At 45.4% G+C, this 14,439-nt stretch overlaps 1 protein-coding gene across 10 annotated transcripts in view; it reads right to left on the reverse strand.

Moving 5' to 3' along the window:
- mctp1a (multiple C2 domains, transmembrane 1a) overlaps positions 1-14,439 on the reverse strand; it is a 154,593-nt gene that overhangs the window by 74,312 nt on the left and 65,842 nt on the right. For 5 of the 10 annotated variants that reach the window (XM_036527388.1, XM_036527384.1, XM_036527392.1 and 2 more), the window contains exons 3-9: positions 13,595-13,737; positions 11,511-11,590; positions 10,743-10,854; positions 8,079-8,117; positions 4,748-4,915; positions 4,236-4,366; positions 1,114-1,300 (exon numbers count right to left, since the gene is read on the reverse strand). In XM_036527388.1, coding sequence (XP_036383281.1) covers positions 1,114-1,300; positions 4,236-4,366; positions 4,748-4,915; positions 8,079-8,117; positions 10,743-10,854; positions 11,511-11,590; positions 13,595-13,737 — 860 coding nt within the window. The remainder of the gene's footprint in view (positions 1-1,113; positions 1,301-4,235; positions 4,367-4,747; positions 4,916-8,078; positions 8,118-10,742; positions 10,855-11,510; positions 11,591-13,594; positions 13,738-14,439) is intronic. The other 5 variants (XM_036527389.1, XM_036527385.1, XM_036527391.1 and 2 more) reach the window with 3 other exon arrangements.

Raw genomic sequence — 14,439 nt, forward strand, 5'->3', positions numbered from 1 at the left:
GGGTGGGCCGAGTCACACGTACGCGCATACCGATGCCCTGCCACCTCCCAAACCCTCCGGGCGCGCCCGCGCCCGAGCTGGGAGAAGTGCGGTTCGTCACAAAAACTGGTCGGACGTTCCCGACACGGCTGCAGTCCCGAAGAGCGCCTGCAGGAGTGGACATGGGTCTGGACATTCCCTGAGTTGCAGGGACTCCTTGTGGGAGAAGTAAGAAAATGCCCAACAGAAGTTACACGGTGCAACTGTTTTAATGTGCTCTACAAGGCCACCAGATCCCAACATACAAACTGTGAGCAGCAAAGCACAGCAAAGGCCTAGCAGATCTGCTGCTAAACTATGCTATTCTACTTGTTAAGCGCTTTATCGCAGTCTGAATTGTAGAAATGCGCTATAACAAATAAACTTGACTAATCACCTGTACAATAAGTAATTTTAAGAATCATCAGCAATCATACATGTGACCGCTGCTCTCGTTAAAACAACACGGAGGCTCCACTAGAGCCGCATAAAAGTAAAAACAGCATGCCTGTTACATTCCATGAGTCCAACACCCACCAGTCAGCCCTTACCCACCTATATTAGCACTAGCTTAAGCCGCTAGTAATAATTCACGTTTGCATTTAGCCATTTAGCAGACGCTCTTATCCGGAGTGACTTACAAAAGTTCCCACAAAAAGGCTAGGCTAAGAGCAGAGACCATATTAAATCATGTGTCACAATCTGATAGCAGGAGTGATCACATAACATCCCACATTCTGTTAACGTGCCATATTAGGCGCAAGACGAAGTTTGAGGATATAGCAAATGCATTTAGGATATAGCATGAACGTTTCAAGGTTAGTTGATTAAGGAAACCAGCTAAAAGGGTGAATCATGTCTATCCCAGACATGCACTTGAGAGGCACGAGCTGGGAGTGGGTCCTGTTTGCAGCTAATCTACTCTAGGTTAAAGTGAATGCGATAAGAAAAAAAAAGAATTGAGCGCTGTATGTGGTCAGTTCTGATAAATGGATAGTGAAATGTAAAAACCTCCACGTCGCCCTGTAATCACATGCTGTAAAAGGCCACTGTTGTGTGTGCTGCAGCACGCCAGCGGCCTCACTCTGCACTCACGTATCTGTTGAGGATCTCCCGGCGCTCGTGCGGGTCGTCCAGGATGTTGACGGACAGGTCGGAGATGGAGACGGCCGCGGAGGCGGTCAGGGTGACCAGCAGCACCAGCATGCCGTCGCCCTCCTCCAGGGGAAGGTCCAGCTTGTGGGTCTGCTCCTTGCTCAGGCCGCTGAGGTCCACCTGGCACCTGCAACGCACACACACGCACAAACACACACGCACGCATGCACGCACAACACAACAACACATATACACACACGCACAAACGCACACACACGCACACACACACACAAACGTGCACACATACACACACGCACACACACACGCACACACAGACACATACACACACACACACATACACAAACGTGCACACATACACACACACACACACACGCATGCACGCACACACAACACATATACACACACGTGCGCGCGCACACATACACACACGCACACACATGCACACACCATACACGCACACATGCACACACACACACACATGCACACACATTCGCACGCACACACACACACACACACAAACATGCACACACATGCACACACCATACACGCACACACATGCACACACATTCACACACATTCACACACACACACGGAAACACAGACACACACACACACACACACATGAGAAATCCTACATACACCCAAACCCATCCAAAGACTGTATTGTGTCCATGTAAAATTTCCCATGGTTCTACCCAAGTAATGTGAATTATTTGTAATATCTGTGATGCATGTACCACACACACTACAAAAGCTGAACAAAGGATGTTCTGAGGGAGTTGCTAGCGCAGCAAAATGTCACTGTATGTATCAATACGTGCACCATCAGAACCCAAACGTAAGCAACAGGAAGCTCATTCTGCGGTAACACTCAGCCTCACTGTCACCCTGGGTGCCGTCTGTAATGTGACATGCCCGCGCGCTGTCCGATGGCACCCTGCTAACGAGCTAACCATGTCTTTTAATGAAAACGTCAATTGATGTTGAAGAGGGAGATAATGCGCTGGCCGCGAGGACGGCGGGCCCGGGCAGAAGGGGCCAAACTCCAGTAAATGGGCATTTAAAGACGGGAAATAGCCAATTATGAGCGAGGGAGGCAGGAGCGGCGACGAGCCCTCCTGGACTGCGCCGGGTGTCACATTGCGGCGTGTAAGTGAGGGCTGGCGGGCCGGGAGGAGGCGGCAGGGGGAGTCAGTGAAGTTAGCAGGTCCAATCCCCTCTTCCCCGGCTCCATTAGGGCTTCTGTCTCCCGGACTTAATGGGGTCTTGTCAGGAAGAGAGACACACACAATCGTCACTGAGCGCTGGGGTTCGGGTCCAGAATATAATGAGCTTTTCTCCACACTAAAGAGGGGGGATCTTTCTCAATATGAGGGATGACCCCCCGCTACCGTCTCACAGTCTAGGGCACGTTAGAAAAACGGTGGAGGCAAAGGAAACCTGTTTATTTTGACTGACGTGGAAATTGTGGGGGCATCTGTGAGTGTACGGACCCAGCTGCACCTAAAAATGCTGCATTCTGCTCTCTGTGCAGGCCCTTTTCATTTCAAAATCCAAAATTTACAATTTACAGTACAAATTTACTGAACCTTCCAGGAAAAGACCCCCTCACTGAAGCATACATATAATAAAAACCCATGGAAGGCACAGTGAGTCACAGTGTTTACAGAAACCAGGAGGTTGCAGGTTTGAATGCTTGTCACACTACCGCACCCTTGAGCCTCACCTGAACGGCTTCACGAACCGCCCAGCTGCACAGATTGATAAGATGTCAGATGTAACCTCCATACACGGCCGCAGGAAAGGGCATCCGCTGAGCAAATGACGAGCGGGTTCCTTCCCGGCCAGCCGACGCAATGCCCCGGGCGGGTGCGGTACACACCAGGCTCCCGCCAGAGCTGCGCTGTAGTACATTTACGCCGCGCGCCGCGCACGCTATCCATCACGCCCTGCCTTCATCTCGCCGATCAGCCTGGCGGGGCTGTGATTTATGGAATCATTATTCAGGTATCAGCGCACATCCAGTCGCGGCGCTAATATACATCCGGCGCCGATAGGAATAAAGGGCTCATCCAGACAGATAAACTCCCCGGGCAGCGAGAGCCGCCGTGGCTCGCTCGTTCCCGGGTCCACTTCCACGGGCCTTCTCCCGGAGATGTACGCCAGTAAATCTCACAAGAGCAGACGGGGGAAATCAGTTAAGATCTGCAGCTTGTCGAGGGGGAGAGGGGAGACAGCCCAGACATTCGTATGTCCAGAGGGGACCTGGGGGCAGAGGAAGACGCGGCGGGAGTGATGGCACAGCGTCCCAGTAATACTTGCGGGCCACGCCTTCAGGTGGGCTCCGATCCCCCGCAGGAGGGAGCCTTTATCTCAACTGGTTTTCAGCTCCTTACCAGAAAGGGGGGGAGCGATCGCAGACGAGAACTCACATGAGGACACATTACGAGTCATGTACTTAACAGAGCATGGCTCACCCATATGTTGCTGTCACTTACATCACTACCTACCAGCTACCTATTGTCACTCCTGTGATTTTACTGTCTCAGACAAGAGTCTCAGCACCGCACAAGACAACTCCATTATCATTTTCTGTTGTGTGATCCTTTTAAAGGGACATTCAGTGAAAAAATTATCTGCATTTCATCGTAAAATTGTTACGTGAAACATATATCTAATTGAAACTTTGCCAGTCAGCAAGTATTTAAAACCAATTCATTCCTTATAGCATATCATGATAATGATGCTAATTGCTTAGCCTTCGTGTGATGATGCCTCAGTGTCTATGTCCAGGAATGGTGCAGTCGCTGCAGTGACCTTGACATGGACTCTCCTGCCCCCTCCTGGTCAAGCGGGGGTACCGTCGCTCTGTTCTGAATGTGGTGCAGCGTGACCGGCACGACCGACTAACCAGTGAGACTCAGAGGAAAAAGTCACAGCTTCCATTTATCCTTTCACTGAATCACGAGTCTACGTGACACCTTCTGAGCAAACCGGTCCTGGGGTGTGCATCTGGGTGGGAAGTCCTGTTTTTTCTACTGAGGGGTGAGAGAGTTGATCGATGCAGCGCACAGCCTGCGACATAGACGCCAGGCACCCACCTGCCCATGAAGTCGTCCCTTTTCCCTGCGTCTTTGTCCCAGACGGTGATGTCGATAAACCCGCCCTGCTCCTCATACAGATGGAAGTCAAACTGTTCCCTCCACTGGGGGTTGAGGGTTTTGGGTATGGTCTAACAAACACAGAGAGCATGTCGAGGTTGTGAAACAGTGTTTGTGTGCGATTGTAAGCACAGCAACTGTCTACTGCCCCTTTCAGAAGGATCAGGAGTTGATATTTTCAGAATGTAGCATACAACTGCTATACCCAAAGCTAAATCTGAGGTTGGAGCTAAAGCTAAACCTGGAGCTAAACTTTAGAGTGTTGTGCATATGGTGGCAGTAATAGTGATACTAGTGGCAGTACACTACAATGGTAACAGTAGTACCAGTAGAAGAAGGCTATAATTGTAGCAGAAACAATAGTACTAGTGGTAGTAGGCTATAATGGCAGCAGAAACAATAGTACTAGTAATAGAGGGGTATAAGTGTATCAGAAACAGAAGTGTCAGCACCTTGCTCTTGTACTTCTGATGTCCCAGGCGGAACTTGACGTAGGGATCACTCAGGCCGTTGGCGTCCATGGGCTTGAGGTCGCGCCCCTCGATGAGACTAATGCTGACGATGCCCCTCCACAGCTGGGCCTTACGGTGCACGTCCGACAGCCTCAGGCTCTGCTGCTGCTGTTCCAACACACACACGCAAACACACACACACAGAAACACAAGAATCAGAGCACAACAGGACATAACAACCAAGGTCCTACACTCTTCAGTGCAACAATACAAGCACACATATTCATACACACACACACACACACACACACACACATACACAGAGACAGAATACAGCAGGACACAAAAACCAAGGCCCTGCACTGTTCGATGCAACAATACAAACAAGCATCCTCATACACACAAACACACACACACACACACAAACACGTATACACACAACAAACAAAAGAATCAAGAATCGGAACACAGCAGGACACAAAAACCAAGGACCTGCAATGTTCGGCAAAACAATGCAAACACACATATTTATACACACACAGCCTCTTCTGGGGCCTGCACATTGTCTGAGCCCTTGGTCTATTTCCGACATCCCTGCTCTATTCAGAGTCTGTGCCGTGTAGACCAGGGATGACAGAACTGAGTATAGAAACTTGAGTAAAGCAAACTATCACTCTGCAGTAATGGAGCTGAGCAAATCTTCCCTTTGAATTCCACCATCGCCACATTATCTATTTCAGCACCACCGTCATCAGTCTTTGGATGGAGCTCCCTCTTGGCCTGAATTAAAGCAGCACCCTGTTGTTCCAAATTGCATCTGTAAGTGCTTTATAATACATTACATTCAGACATAATTGCCGCTGATCTTTTCAAAAAGGAGAGTCAAGTTGATTTGATTGAGTTTACAACATTTCATGTAGCTTAAAAAGGCGGCTTTAACCTTTTGCAGAAGACACAGTGCGCTTATTTATTCAAGGGAGAAAAGTCTGTACTTATTTGTCTTACAAAAGCATTTATATAAGTTATCTTTTCTCCACAGTTTGAAAACTGATTTGCATTGTTTTTGTTTCAAATGAATTTGATTAAACTCTGAGCAAACTCTCCCTTGCATCATGGAGCTTTGATCTCCAGCAAGCCTCTAATTCATTTTCTCCAGACATTAAACAATGAGAGTGGCTGAGTGGAACTTAACATGAATATTCCTGCTCGATATATTATTCACACGAACATACAGTATGCAAATGGAGAAATACACAGGCTCGTCTTCCAGTGGAGACCTAATTGAAAGGGCTTGTTATTGTTTTGTTGCTACAGATCGCTCATTACGTAAAACAACAGCCAAAGAATTGGATTTGAAATGAAAAACCTGGGCCAAAGTAGGCCAAGACAATTAAAAATAACAGGCGGATTCAAATCACACAATAAAAAAAAACAATTAAATTAGGAACAAAATACAAAGCGCTGTGTGTTTGTGAACTCTTCAACTTCGGAAAGAAAGTAGCACTTTGAAAAGTGGGCTGGGCTGTGTTCTTTAAACTCACAGCGACCGGCGGTGTAATTGTTTTTATTGTATTGCACGCATTTATTAAGATGTTTGCTTAATGGGCTTCATTAAATAGAGACGTATATAAAAATAAACATGGAGACTTCAGAAGAGGGCTTTGTTCAGAAGTTGTTGGCGTTGCAGCCAATTCCCCAGTCACGCCCCCGCTGGCCCAATTTGGAGCTTCAAAGGTGGGGATGGACGCAGCGTTCGGCAGGGCGTCCTCCACGCTCCACAGAGAAACCCTTTTATCTTTCTGTGTCCTTCCTGATGTGTTTTGTCAAAGCTACATCAAAACGCAGGGAGAGGTGGTTAACCTGAACAGCACCAGTGGATATGTACAAACATCCATCCCACCCATCGCTGATAAGTCCTCTGTAATGGCATGCTTCAGCCTCATGTGAGGTAAAAAGCAAGGTGTTACCCGCCATCTTTAATGTGTCAGAGAGCCACTTGATGCTGACATAACTGAAATAACTCTAGAGAACAGATTTCTGGTAACACTTAAAACGACCAAGACGCAAGCCCTGTGATGTCAAATCCCAATACCAAACATGACTGGTGACGAGACAGACTTGTTTCACATGCAGAGACCAGAGAGAGTGACTGATTCCCAGATCAGCGTGCTTCCTGGTTAAGAAAAAAAACACAGCAGCAGACATTTCTGGAAGAACGAGATGGGAAATAAAAGATCAAGTCGCAAGACAAGATGGGAAATCATAGGATGTGCGGTGTGAGGCATACCTCTGCAACCAGGTGTCCTAACTGCGGAATCCACAGTAACCACACTTCCCAGCCCCCCCCCCCCCCCCCCCCCCGAGTGTACTACTGACTGAAGCACCCCTGTTCTCATTCACCACCCTTGCCATCATTTCAATTCACAACCTTTCCTGAGGAAGGGCTGATTTGATTGGTTGTCCAGTGGCGCTGGGTGTGGTCCTGACCCCCCCATACAAACTCCACTCCCACTACCAGATCAGAAAACTGCGCAGTCAGCTGAAACGACACAGTGCTGTCCCAGCTGCGCAGTCCCCCTGCAGACGGAGAGGTATGGCAATGACAGCAGACGTGGAGCCAAGTGAATGCTTTATTTTCTGACTATTCAGCTGCAATATACTGCCCATGGACCACTGTCACCAATGGGACCGACATGTTAAAGCTGACATACTCCAGGACTAAATCCTGCTTGAACAAGTCCAGCCATAAGCTGTGGAGTTGTGGAGAATTTTTATATTTTGGTTCGATGGAAAACATATGCAAGCAATAATCAATATGAGATCAAAAAATAAGAATTACAACAAATAGCTCTACCTGTTTGTTAAAAATGTATATTTTTCCTTGACACACACTGGAGAAAGGATTCATTTTGGAGGCTTTTTGCCAATTTCGTGTCACTCATCTTGTATTGTAACTGCTTTACTGTAAACAACAGCATAAATATTGCATAAATAAATATAAATATAAAAACATAAATATTGCAGTTGCATACTTCAAATCAGCATGTACTCTTTTCTTCACCTGAATAGAATATATTGTCAATTAAATCACCGCTGTCACATGCGTGTACCTCTCCACGCAATCTCCTAGCAGCAAGAAGCATGTGGTAATTACACACCATATATTGCAGCTCGTCGAAAATAAATGGTGGAGGAACCAAAAAAAAAAGTTGACTGAAGCCTGAAAAGATGACTGTCGAACTGAGACACAGGCAGAAGACGCGGGGGACGAGACCCATTCCTCACGTGGGACAGAGCACTGGGGCGGGGGGAGGGGCATGCTGTGCATTACCTTACTGGATCTTTTCCAGCTCCTTCTCAATAGCATGGTCTGTAAATGAGATAAAGCAGTTAAATAACCCCTGGCTGGGGGGGGTGGGGGTCAAAGGTCAGAGGGCAGCCCGGGTGGAGCAGGGTCACACGCGGCCAACACATTACTACCCACAACCCATATATACTGTGCACACACAGGGGAACAGGTATATATGTGTGCTTGATACACACACACAAACACACACTTTGCGCTTTGGAATCCTCCCATATGAGGACAAGGGCATTGAATTTTTGGTCAATTTTGGTTCCTGATCAGAGTGTTCAATCTGTGTGATCAATTTCGGGGGGAAAAGCTGTCAAAAACAAGGTATATTGCTGTATATGCTACACTTAAAAGGATTGGCCTCTGAATGTTTTCATCGCTGCTTTTCACTCCAAGTACTGCAATACTTACAGAATATCACCCAAGAATGCCAAAAAAGTGATCCGCTCTGTAAAGACAGCCTCAGTTTAACCTCTGTATATAGATCACCATGCATATTTTTGCAGAAATATCAGACCTGGCATCTAAGACTGGGAAGTGTAAATGGCCAAATCAATATTATCCATCATGTTATGTTTTCCCGTCCACCACTAGATGGCAGAAAATAACAGGAATTAAAGGTAAACATCTGTAATATTTCACATGAGAGTATTCCAAAGCAGGTGAAGCTTTGCTAAATGGAGCTTATTCTGACAAGTTTAATTTTTTAGAGACTCAGGGAGAGATCAAACAGAATAAAATATGTTCCATGAGTGCTTCCTATGTCTGATGAAACACACGCAGTTAAAAGAACAAAATCTTTTTGTTGTAAAAACAAATTCATTAAATTTGAAACACTAAATAAAGGGAAGGAACAGAATTAAACAGTGCTTTGCTATGCTGCTTTCAACACATGAGAAATGCGTGGACATTTTTTGCACTCTGAGTGCACTCTGAATCTTATCATAGTAATTTCCAAAAACTGACAGATGGATCAATTTCAGGTTGTGGCTATGCTTCAGTCAGCTAAGACTTTACTTATAATTTTCTTTAAAGCAATGAATTATCAGCTTTAAGAAGCTGCTACATCAGCATTTTGCAGAGTATCCAGGAAAAATACTGAAATTAAAATGAAATCTTACAGAGCCTTAACCCAAAATGATTTACGGAGTTATAAATATCAAGTGCCTTAAACTACATTTCACAACTGTCTACATTTCTGCACTATGGGCTAATTTGAAGTCAATTTACTGCCATGGCTACTTTAAGAGAAAATTATGAGGGGAAAAAAGGGAAAGTTGCTCAAGAGGGAAAGTAAGTATCAAAAAGAGAAAAGAGGATCCTTAGAATTGTGAGTGAACATGTACTAATTTTACAGCTGACACAACACTTACAATTGCTGGTGCAGGACTCAAAAAAAATCACACTATGCAAAACACAGTGGCTGTGCTAATACCGGCTTGCACCAGAGGGCATATGCAAAGTCACTGTGAGTCTGACTAGATTTTTTCAGTGTTATATAAGCAAACATGACCTTTGCGCCAATTACAAAACAAATAACTATTCACTCTTTTTGACAGCTACTGTTAGGGAAATAGGAAAACTTAACATCAAAAACCAAGTAACATCATACATAGTAAATTTCCATCATTAATGAAGTTCATGTATACAAAATAACTTTACAAAAATACCTATTTATTTCTTTTTAAGAACTGGGTAGCATTTTAAGACACAGCAGGGTATAGAGTAGGGTCCAGGTGTGGGACACTAAGACTAGTTTGGTGCAAGTGGACGCTGGCTGCAGGGACCAATAAGGATCATGTAGGCTACTGGCATCTACCACCGGACTCACTGTCGCTACGTAAGGCCTCCATCGATGAACTTTGGGCCCTGTTTTCTGTTGGGGAACACAGTCATATTCAGTGCTTTGCACCTACTGTCAATTACTGCATCAGACAGGGTTAGACAACAACCGAGCTCATGAAGCGTAGAGCACAGTCAGAGAACAGCAGATTCTGAAGAACGACTCTTGCTGCAGGAAATGACAGTGTTCCTGAGTTTGAGGTGAACCTGGGCGTGAGCCCTCTGTTCAGCCACCGAGGACAGCACAGTTGGACCCTCCGTTTCACATCCCTTGCGAGTCACTCCTTGTGCAGAGGAGGCCAGACGGCTGTCTGTTTGAGTAAGGAATCAAACAGCCTAGCGTGGTGGCCTGAAAGCAACGCTCATGGTCCTTTAATCAGGAAGACCAACAGCGACCAGCTGTTTCCAAGACATGACCAATCATACCCAAGAGATCAAGCTTCTTCACATTGCATCATTGCAGATGTGAGGTTTGGTGTAAGTAAGACACCATGGGCCAATTTCTGTACTTTGGAGTATTTAGTGGCCAAACTCCACACTGTCATCCCCATCAGCTTCTGACCAGGAAAGAAGGGTGTGAGCAACAGGAAATGACCTAAGCACAGTTCCCTGAAGTATGTAGTCCTAGGCTGCAGCTTCCTCACCTCTCACCTTTCACCTTTTACCTTCTCCTCTTAGAAAAAAAAACAGCAGAGGGCTCATGAGGGAGCCAAACACAGCAGAGTGGGAGGAGCACAGGCTCAAGAGGGCACGCAGAGAGGGAATGAAAGGAGGCAAAGGGAGCGGAGGGTCACTTACAGCCTCTCTGAAGTCCCCCTCTTTGGGTGACAGGGTGACGGCCAGCTCCAGGGTCCCCAGGTCATGGTCGGGGTAGTGGGGGTCCTTCAAGTCCAGGGTCACGTCCAGGGTCCTGCCACAGAACACACACACTCTTTCTGTATTTGTAAGTGTCAAGGCCCATTAGCTGATCATGGCCGATTAGGTAGCTGGTTAGTTGCCACATTGGTAAAGTATGAAATTCATACTACAACAATGTTGCAGCTAAAGAAGCGTGTGCTGCCAGCATGCTGTTGCCTACCTACTTAATGAGCAGAAAGTTACTTGATATTTCTGCAATGTTTACACTATGTTAACCTATATGCACGATATGAAAGATACATGAGGCAAGAGGTTGGTACAAAAGAGATGTGCATTTTCACTCTCCAGACAGAGTCAACCCCTGACCATTATACATGCACTGGAGTGCAGCGACATTGTGCTTTTAAACAAAACATGCAAGAGAAGGTGAAGTCAATAGGATTAAAATGGATCTGGCCACATACTACGCAATAAACCTGAGAATGCAGTTGTCTAACATGCAAGCACAGGGAATGCAACATCTGCCTGAAACACTAGATGGCAATGTCACACCACAAATAAGGTGGTGAGAAAGCCTCCAGCCAGGCGGAAGGAAAAAAAAGCCAATGGATAAAGAATGACAGGAGGAGAGTGAATTTCACGGTTAATAAAAAGAAGCTGATTGCGTGAGACAGACAGGGAGAAGTCATCAGGGAAGCTGAAAGAAACCTCTGATGCTCCAGGGATTCCAGGTACAGGTAGGCCGACCCCATGAAGTCATCTTGAAGGCCGAAGTCATAGTCAAAGACCTACAACAGCATAGCATCAATGCGGCATTACACTGTATTACACGGCATTGCAGGGTAACTTCATCAGAAATCTACATTTTAATTTTTAATGCACCTGAAAATTTAAAGACTGTGCAAGCAGTTGACCTGAAATAACCCATTCATGTTTATTATTCAAAGGCAGATATTTATGAATGCACTGTGCAAATTGTCATACCTGTCAGCATATAATTGTATAATTGCATATAATTGTATTGGCAGCTAGCATACTGCCAATACAATTATACATTTAAATTTCACTCAGCACAACACCAACCAACCAAGCCTGAGTAAACTACATCTGCAGGTTACCTTAGCCATGAGACTCTGTGTTCATGCATTTAAGTAACCAAAGCCAGTTTCTGGAGAATAAGTCACAATAATAAGAAACGCGTATGCAATCTCCATGGAATTCACAGACACAGAGAGGTGAAACAATGAAAGTTAAGCCTCAGTAGTTCAAAAACCAGAAGAGGTGATGCTTTTTTAAAATACTCAAACAAAAAGGCTTTGAAATATGAATACTTACTGTACTATAATGAAGACAACAACATTGTAAATATAAATCTGTGAAATTATTATTCAGAGTTCAACATATTTTACTAAGATGACACCTCTACATAGAGCAATTTAAGTGTTAATATATAACACATATTCATTGCATATAAGGATATTGAATCAGGATTTTTTAAAACTGCATAACTCAAAGCTACATTAACAAAATCTCTTGCAGAATTAAAACCCACATCCCTCTGGTTTAGGCTTGTTAAGTCGGTTGCATAATGCACAAATCCACACCTCTGCAACATTGCTAATTAAACAGAAGCCAGAGAACAGACAGCGTTGGACAGCTCTCTTTGACGGGCATATTCTACCTACATCAATGCAGAACTGAATCGGGAATGAGATAAGACGTGGGAAGTTGGACTTCGGTGATATAATGAATCAGGGTTTTCAAAGGACACCTAGGGCTCTAGTTAATTGGAAACTTAAAATAATTCCATTTTCTGCAAATTGTCAAGAGGTATTTGAAATCAAGCCCAGGGGATTGTCGCAGGTGGAAAATATTAAGCACAGACCAAGTGAGCGGCCATTAAAATGTAGATTCATCACGGTTTGAAATGTGCAACCAAATCCTTTCTGTGTTGTTGTTTTTTCTAGAGCATATCTAGGTGCCCTTCAACAGACAAAAATGACCACTATGCTGAAGAAGTGTGCAGAACAGAATTTAAATATGCTGCATCCGTGGCCTAACTTTTTCTTCTTCGCTACTTCCAAGGTCTTATCACGTTTAACTCCACAGAGGTGACTAGAAAAATAAACAAGTGCTTTAAATACTAGACAGCTTTCTCAAAGCTCACCGACAGCATTAACCCAAAACCACTTGGACTTCCTGAAACACACACTCATTCTTCTCTCCATTATCCCTCCATACCAGTTCTTTAAAAATGCATCTTTCCTGCAACAGGACTCCACAGTCAGAGTGGAGAACTTTGAAACACTGTACTGAAGGGGGGGGCTGTTTATTACTGCCTGACTTCCCCCTGGAGAGCTTCTCATTAATATTGATCTGACTGTTCAACTACACCACAGTCATTAGAGGACTCTGAACAGTATGCACGTAATTTGTAAAATGAGTCCCCAACTTCCTTCATAATTGCCACTCACCTCTCTGACCTACAAACCTCAACGACTCAGTCTCAACATGCTCTAGCTCTCATGCACCTGCACATCCTTTCCACAGGAAGGTGCCATTTTTGCTGGGCTTTAAAAAATAGTCACACTCCATTACAGTGCTTTCTACACGCTGTCATCATGCAACCTTTAACCTTCTTCATGGCTCTGCTGTTTGGTGCGACTTCCCCTGCTGATATCTGGCTTACCATGGTTTGGAGCCCTTCATTAGCCTAGGGGCCAATCCATACCCCCCGCCCCCGAACTGGGGTGGGCGTGCCCTGGCTGCTTTGGGAGGCGTGGCTCTCGTACCTTGACGTAGAGGGGCTCGCGCAGGCTGTCCACCAGCAGGCTGACCTTTTCGTCCCACACGGGGTTCAGGTTCTTGTGGATGGTGCGGCTGCGGAACACCTCCTTCCCTGCGATCTTGAACTTCACATACGGGTCGCTTGTTCCTGGGGGAACAGAAAACAGAGACGGACAGAAGGGCTGTAAGGAGCCACAGAGCAAGAGAGGGACCATGGACCTGCCCGACCAGGAGCAGGCCAAAACTCCCGTAAAAAAAACTTCTTTTAAAAAGAAGGGTAAATCACAAACCCTACCCAGTGCTGTCCTTGCTTCCTTTTGTTTTCTCTCCACATAACCCACCTTTTACATCTGGTGGGTGTGCTTTCTCAACTAACCAATGTACCAATTATCCAATTCCCTCCCAGCAACACACACCATACTTTAGACTGTTTAGAGGTGAACATGATTGCAAAAAGCTTATGATTGTGAGGTTTGTTTATGAGAACCTCACAGGGCGCACACACACATACAAGAGTAAAAACAGGAAGAAATAAAAAGTGTCCATAGTGTCCAAGTTTTCAATCAATCTTCTTGTTGCCATGTAAAAAGTATTGTGTAAAGTAAGTCCATTTGATGCAGGGCAGGTGCTCTCAGTCTGAAAAGTAGAAACAGTAGCAAGACCTTCCACACTGGCAAGGCTGCTTGCCTTGCTTCTGTTTCATGAACTCCCAGCGTCTTGCCTGGCAGTTTGCCATGCATATCGAATATATATCTACCCTCGGGCTGCCAGTACTCAATGCCTCTAGAAAGGTCTGCCATTATATTACATTATTATAGCTGGACATATTGCCTTATCTCCTGCAGATTAC

This window comes from Megalops cyprinoides, chromosome 4 (assembly GCF_013368585.1).
Source record: "Megalops cyprinoides isolate fMegCyp1 chromosome 4, fMegCyp1.pri, whole genome shotgun sequence".
Classification (NCBI taxonomy): Eukaryota; Metazoa; Chordata; class Actinopteri; order Elopiformes; family Megalopidae; genus Megalops; species Megalops cyprinoides.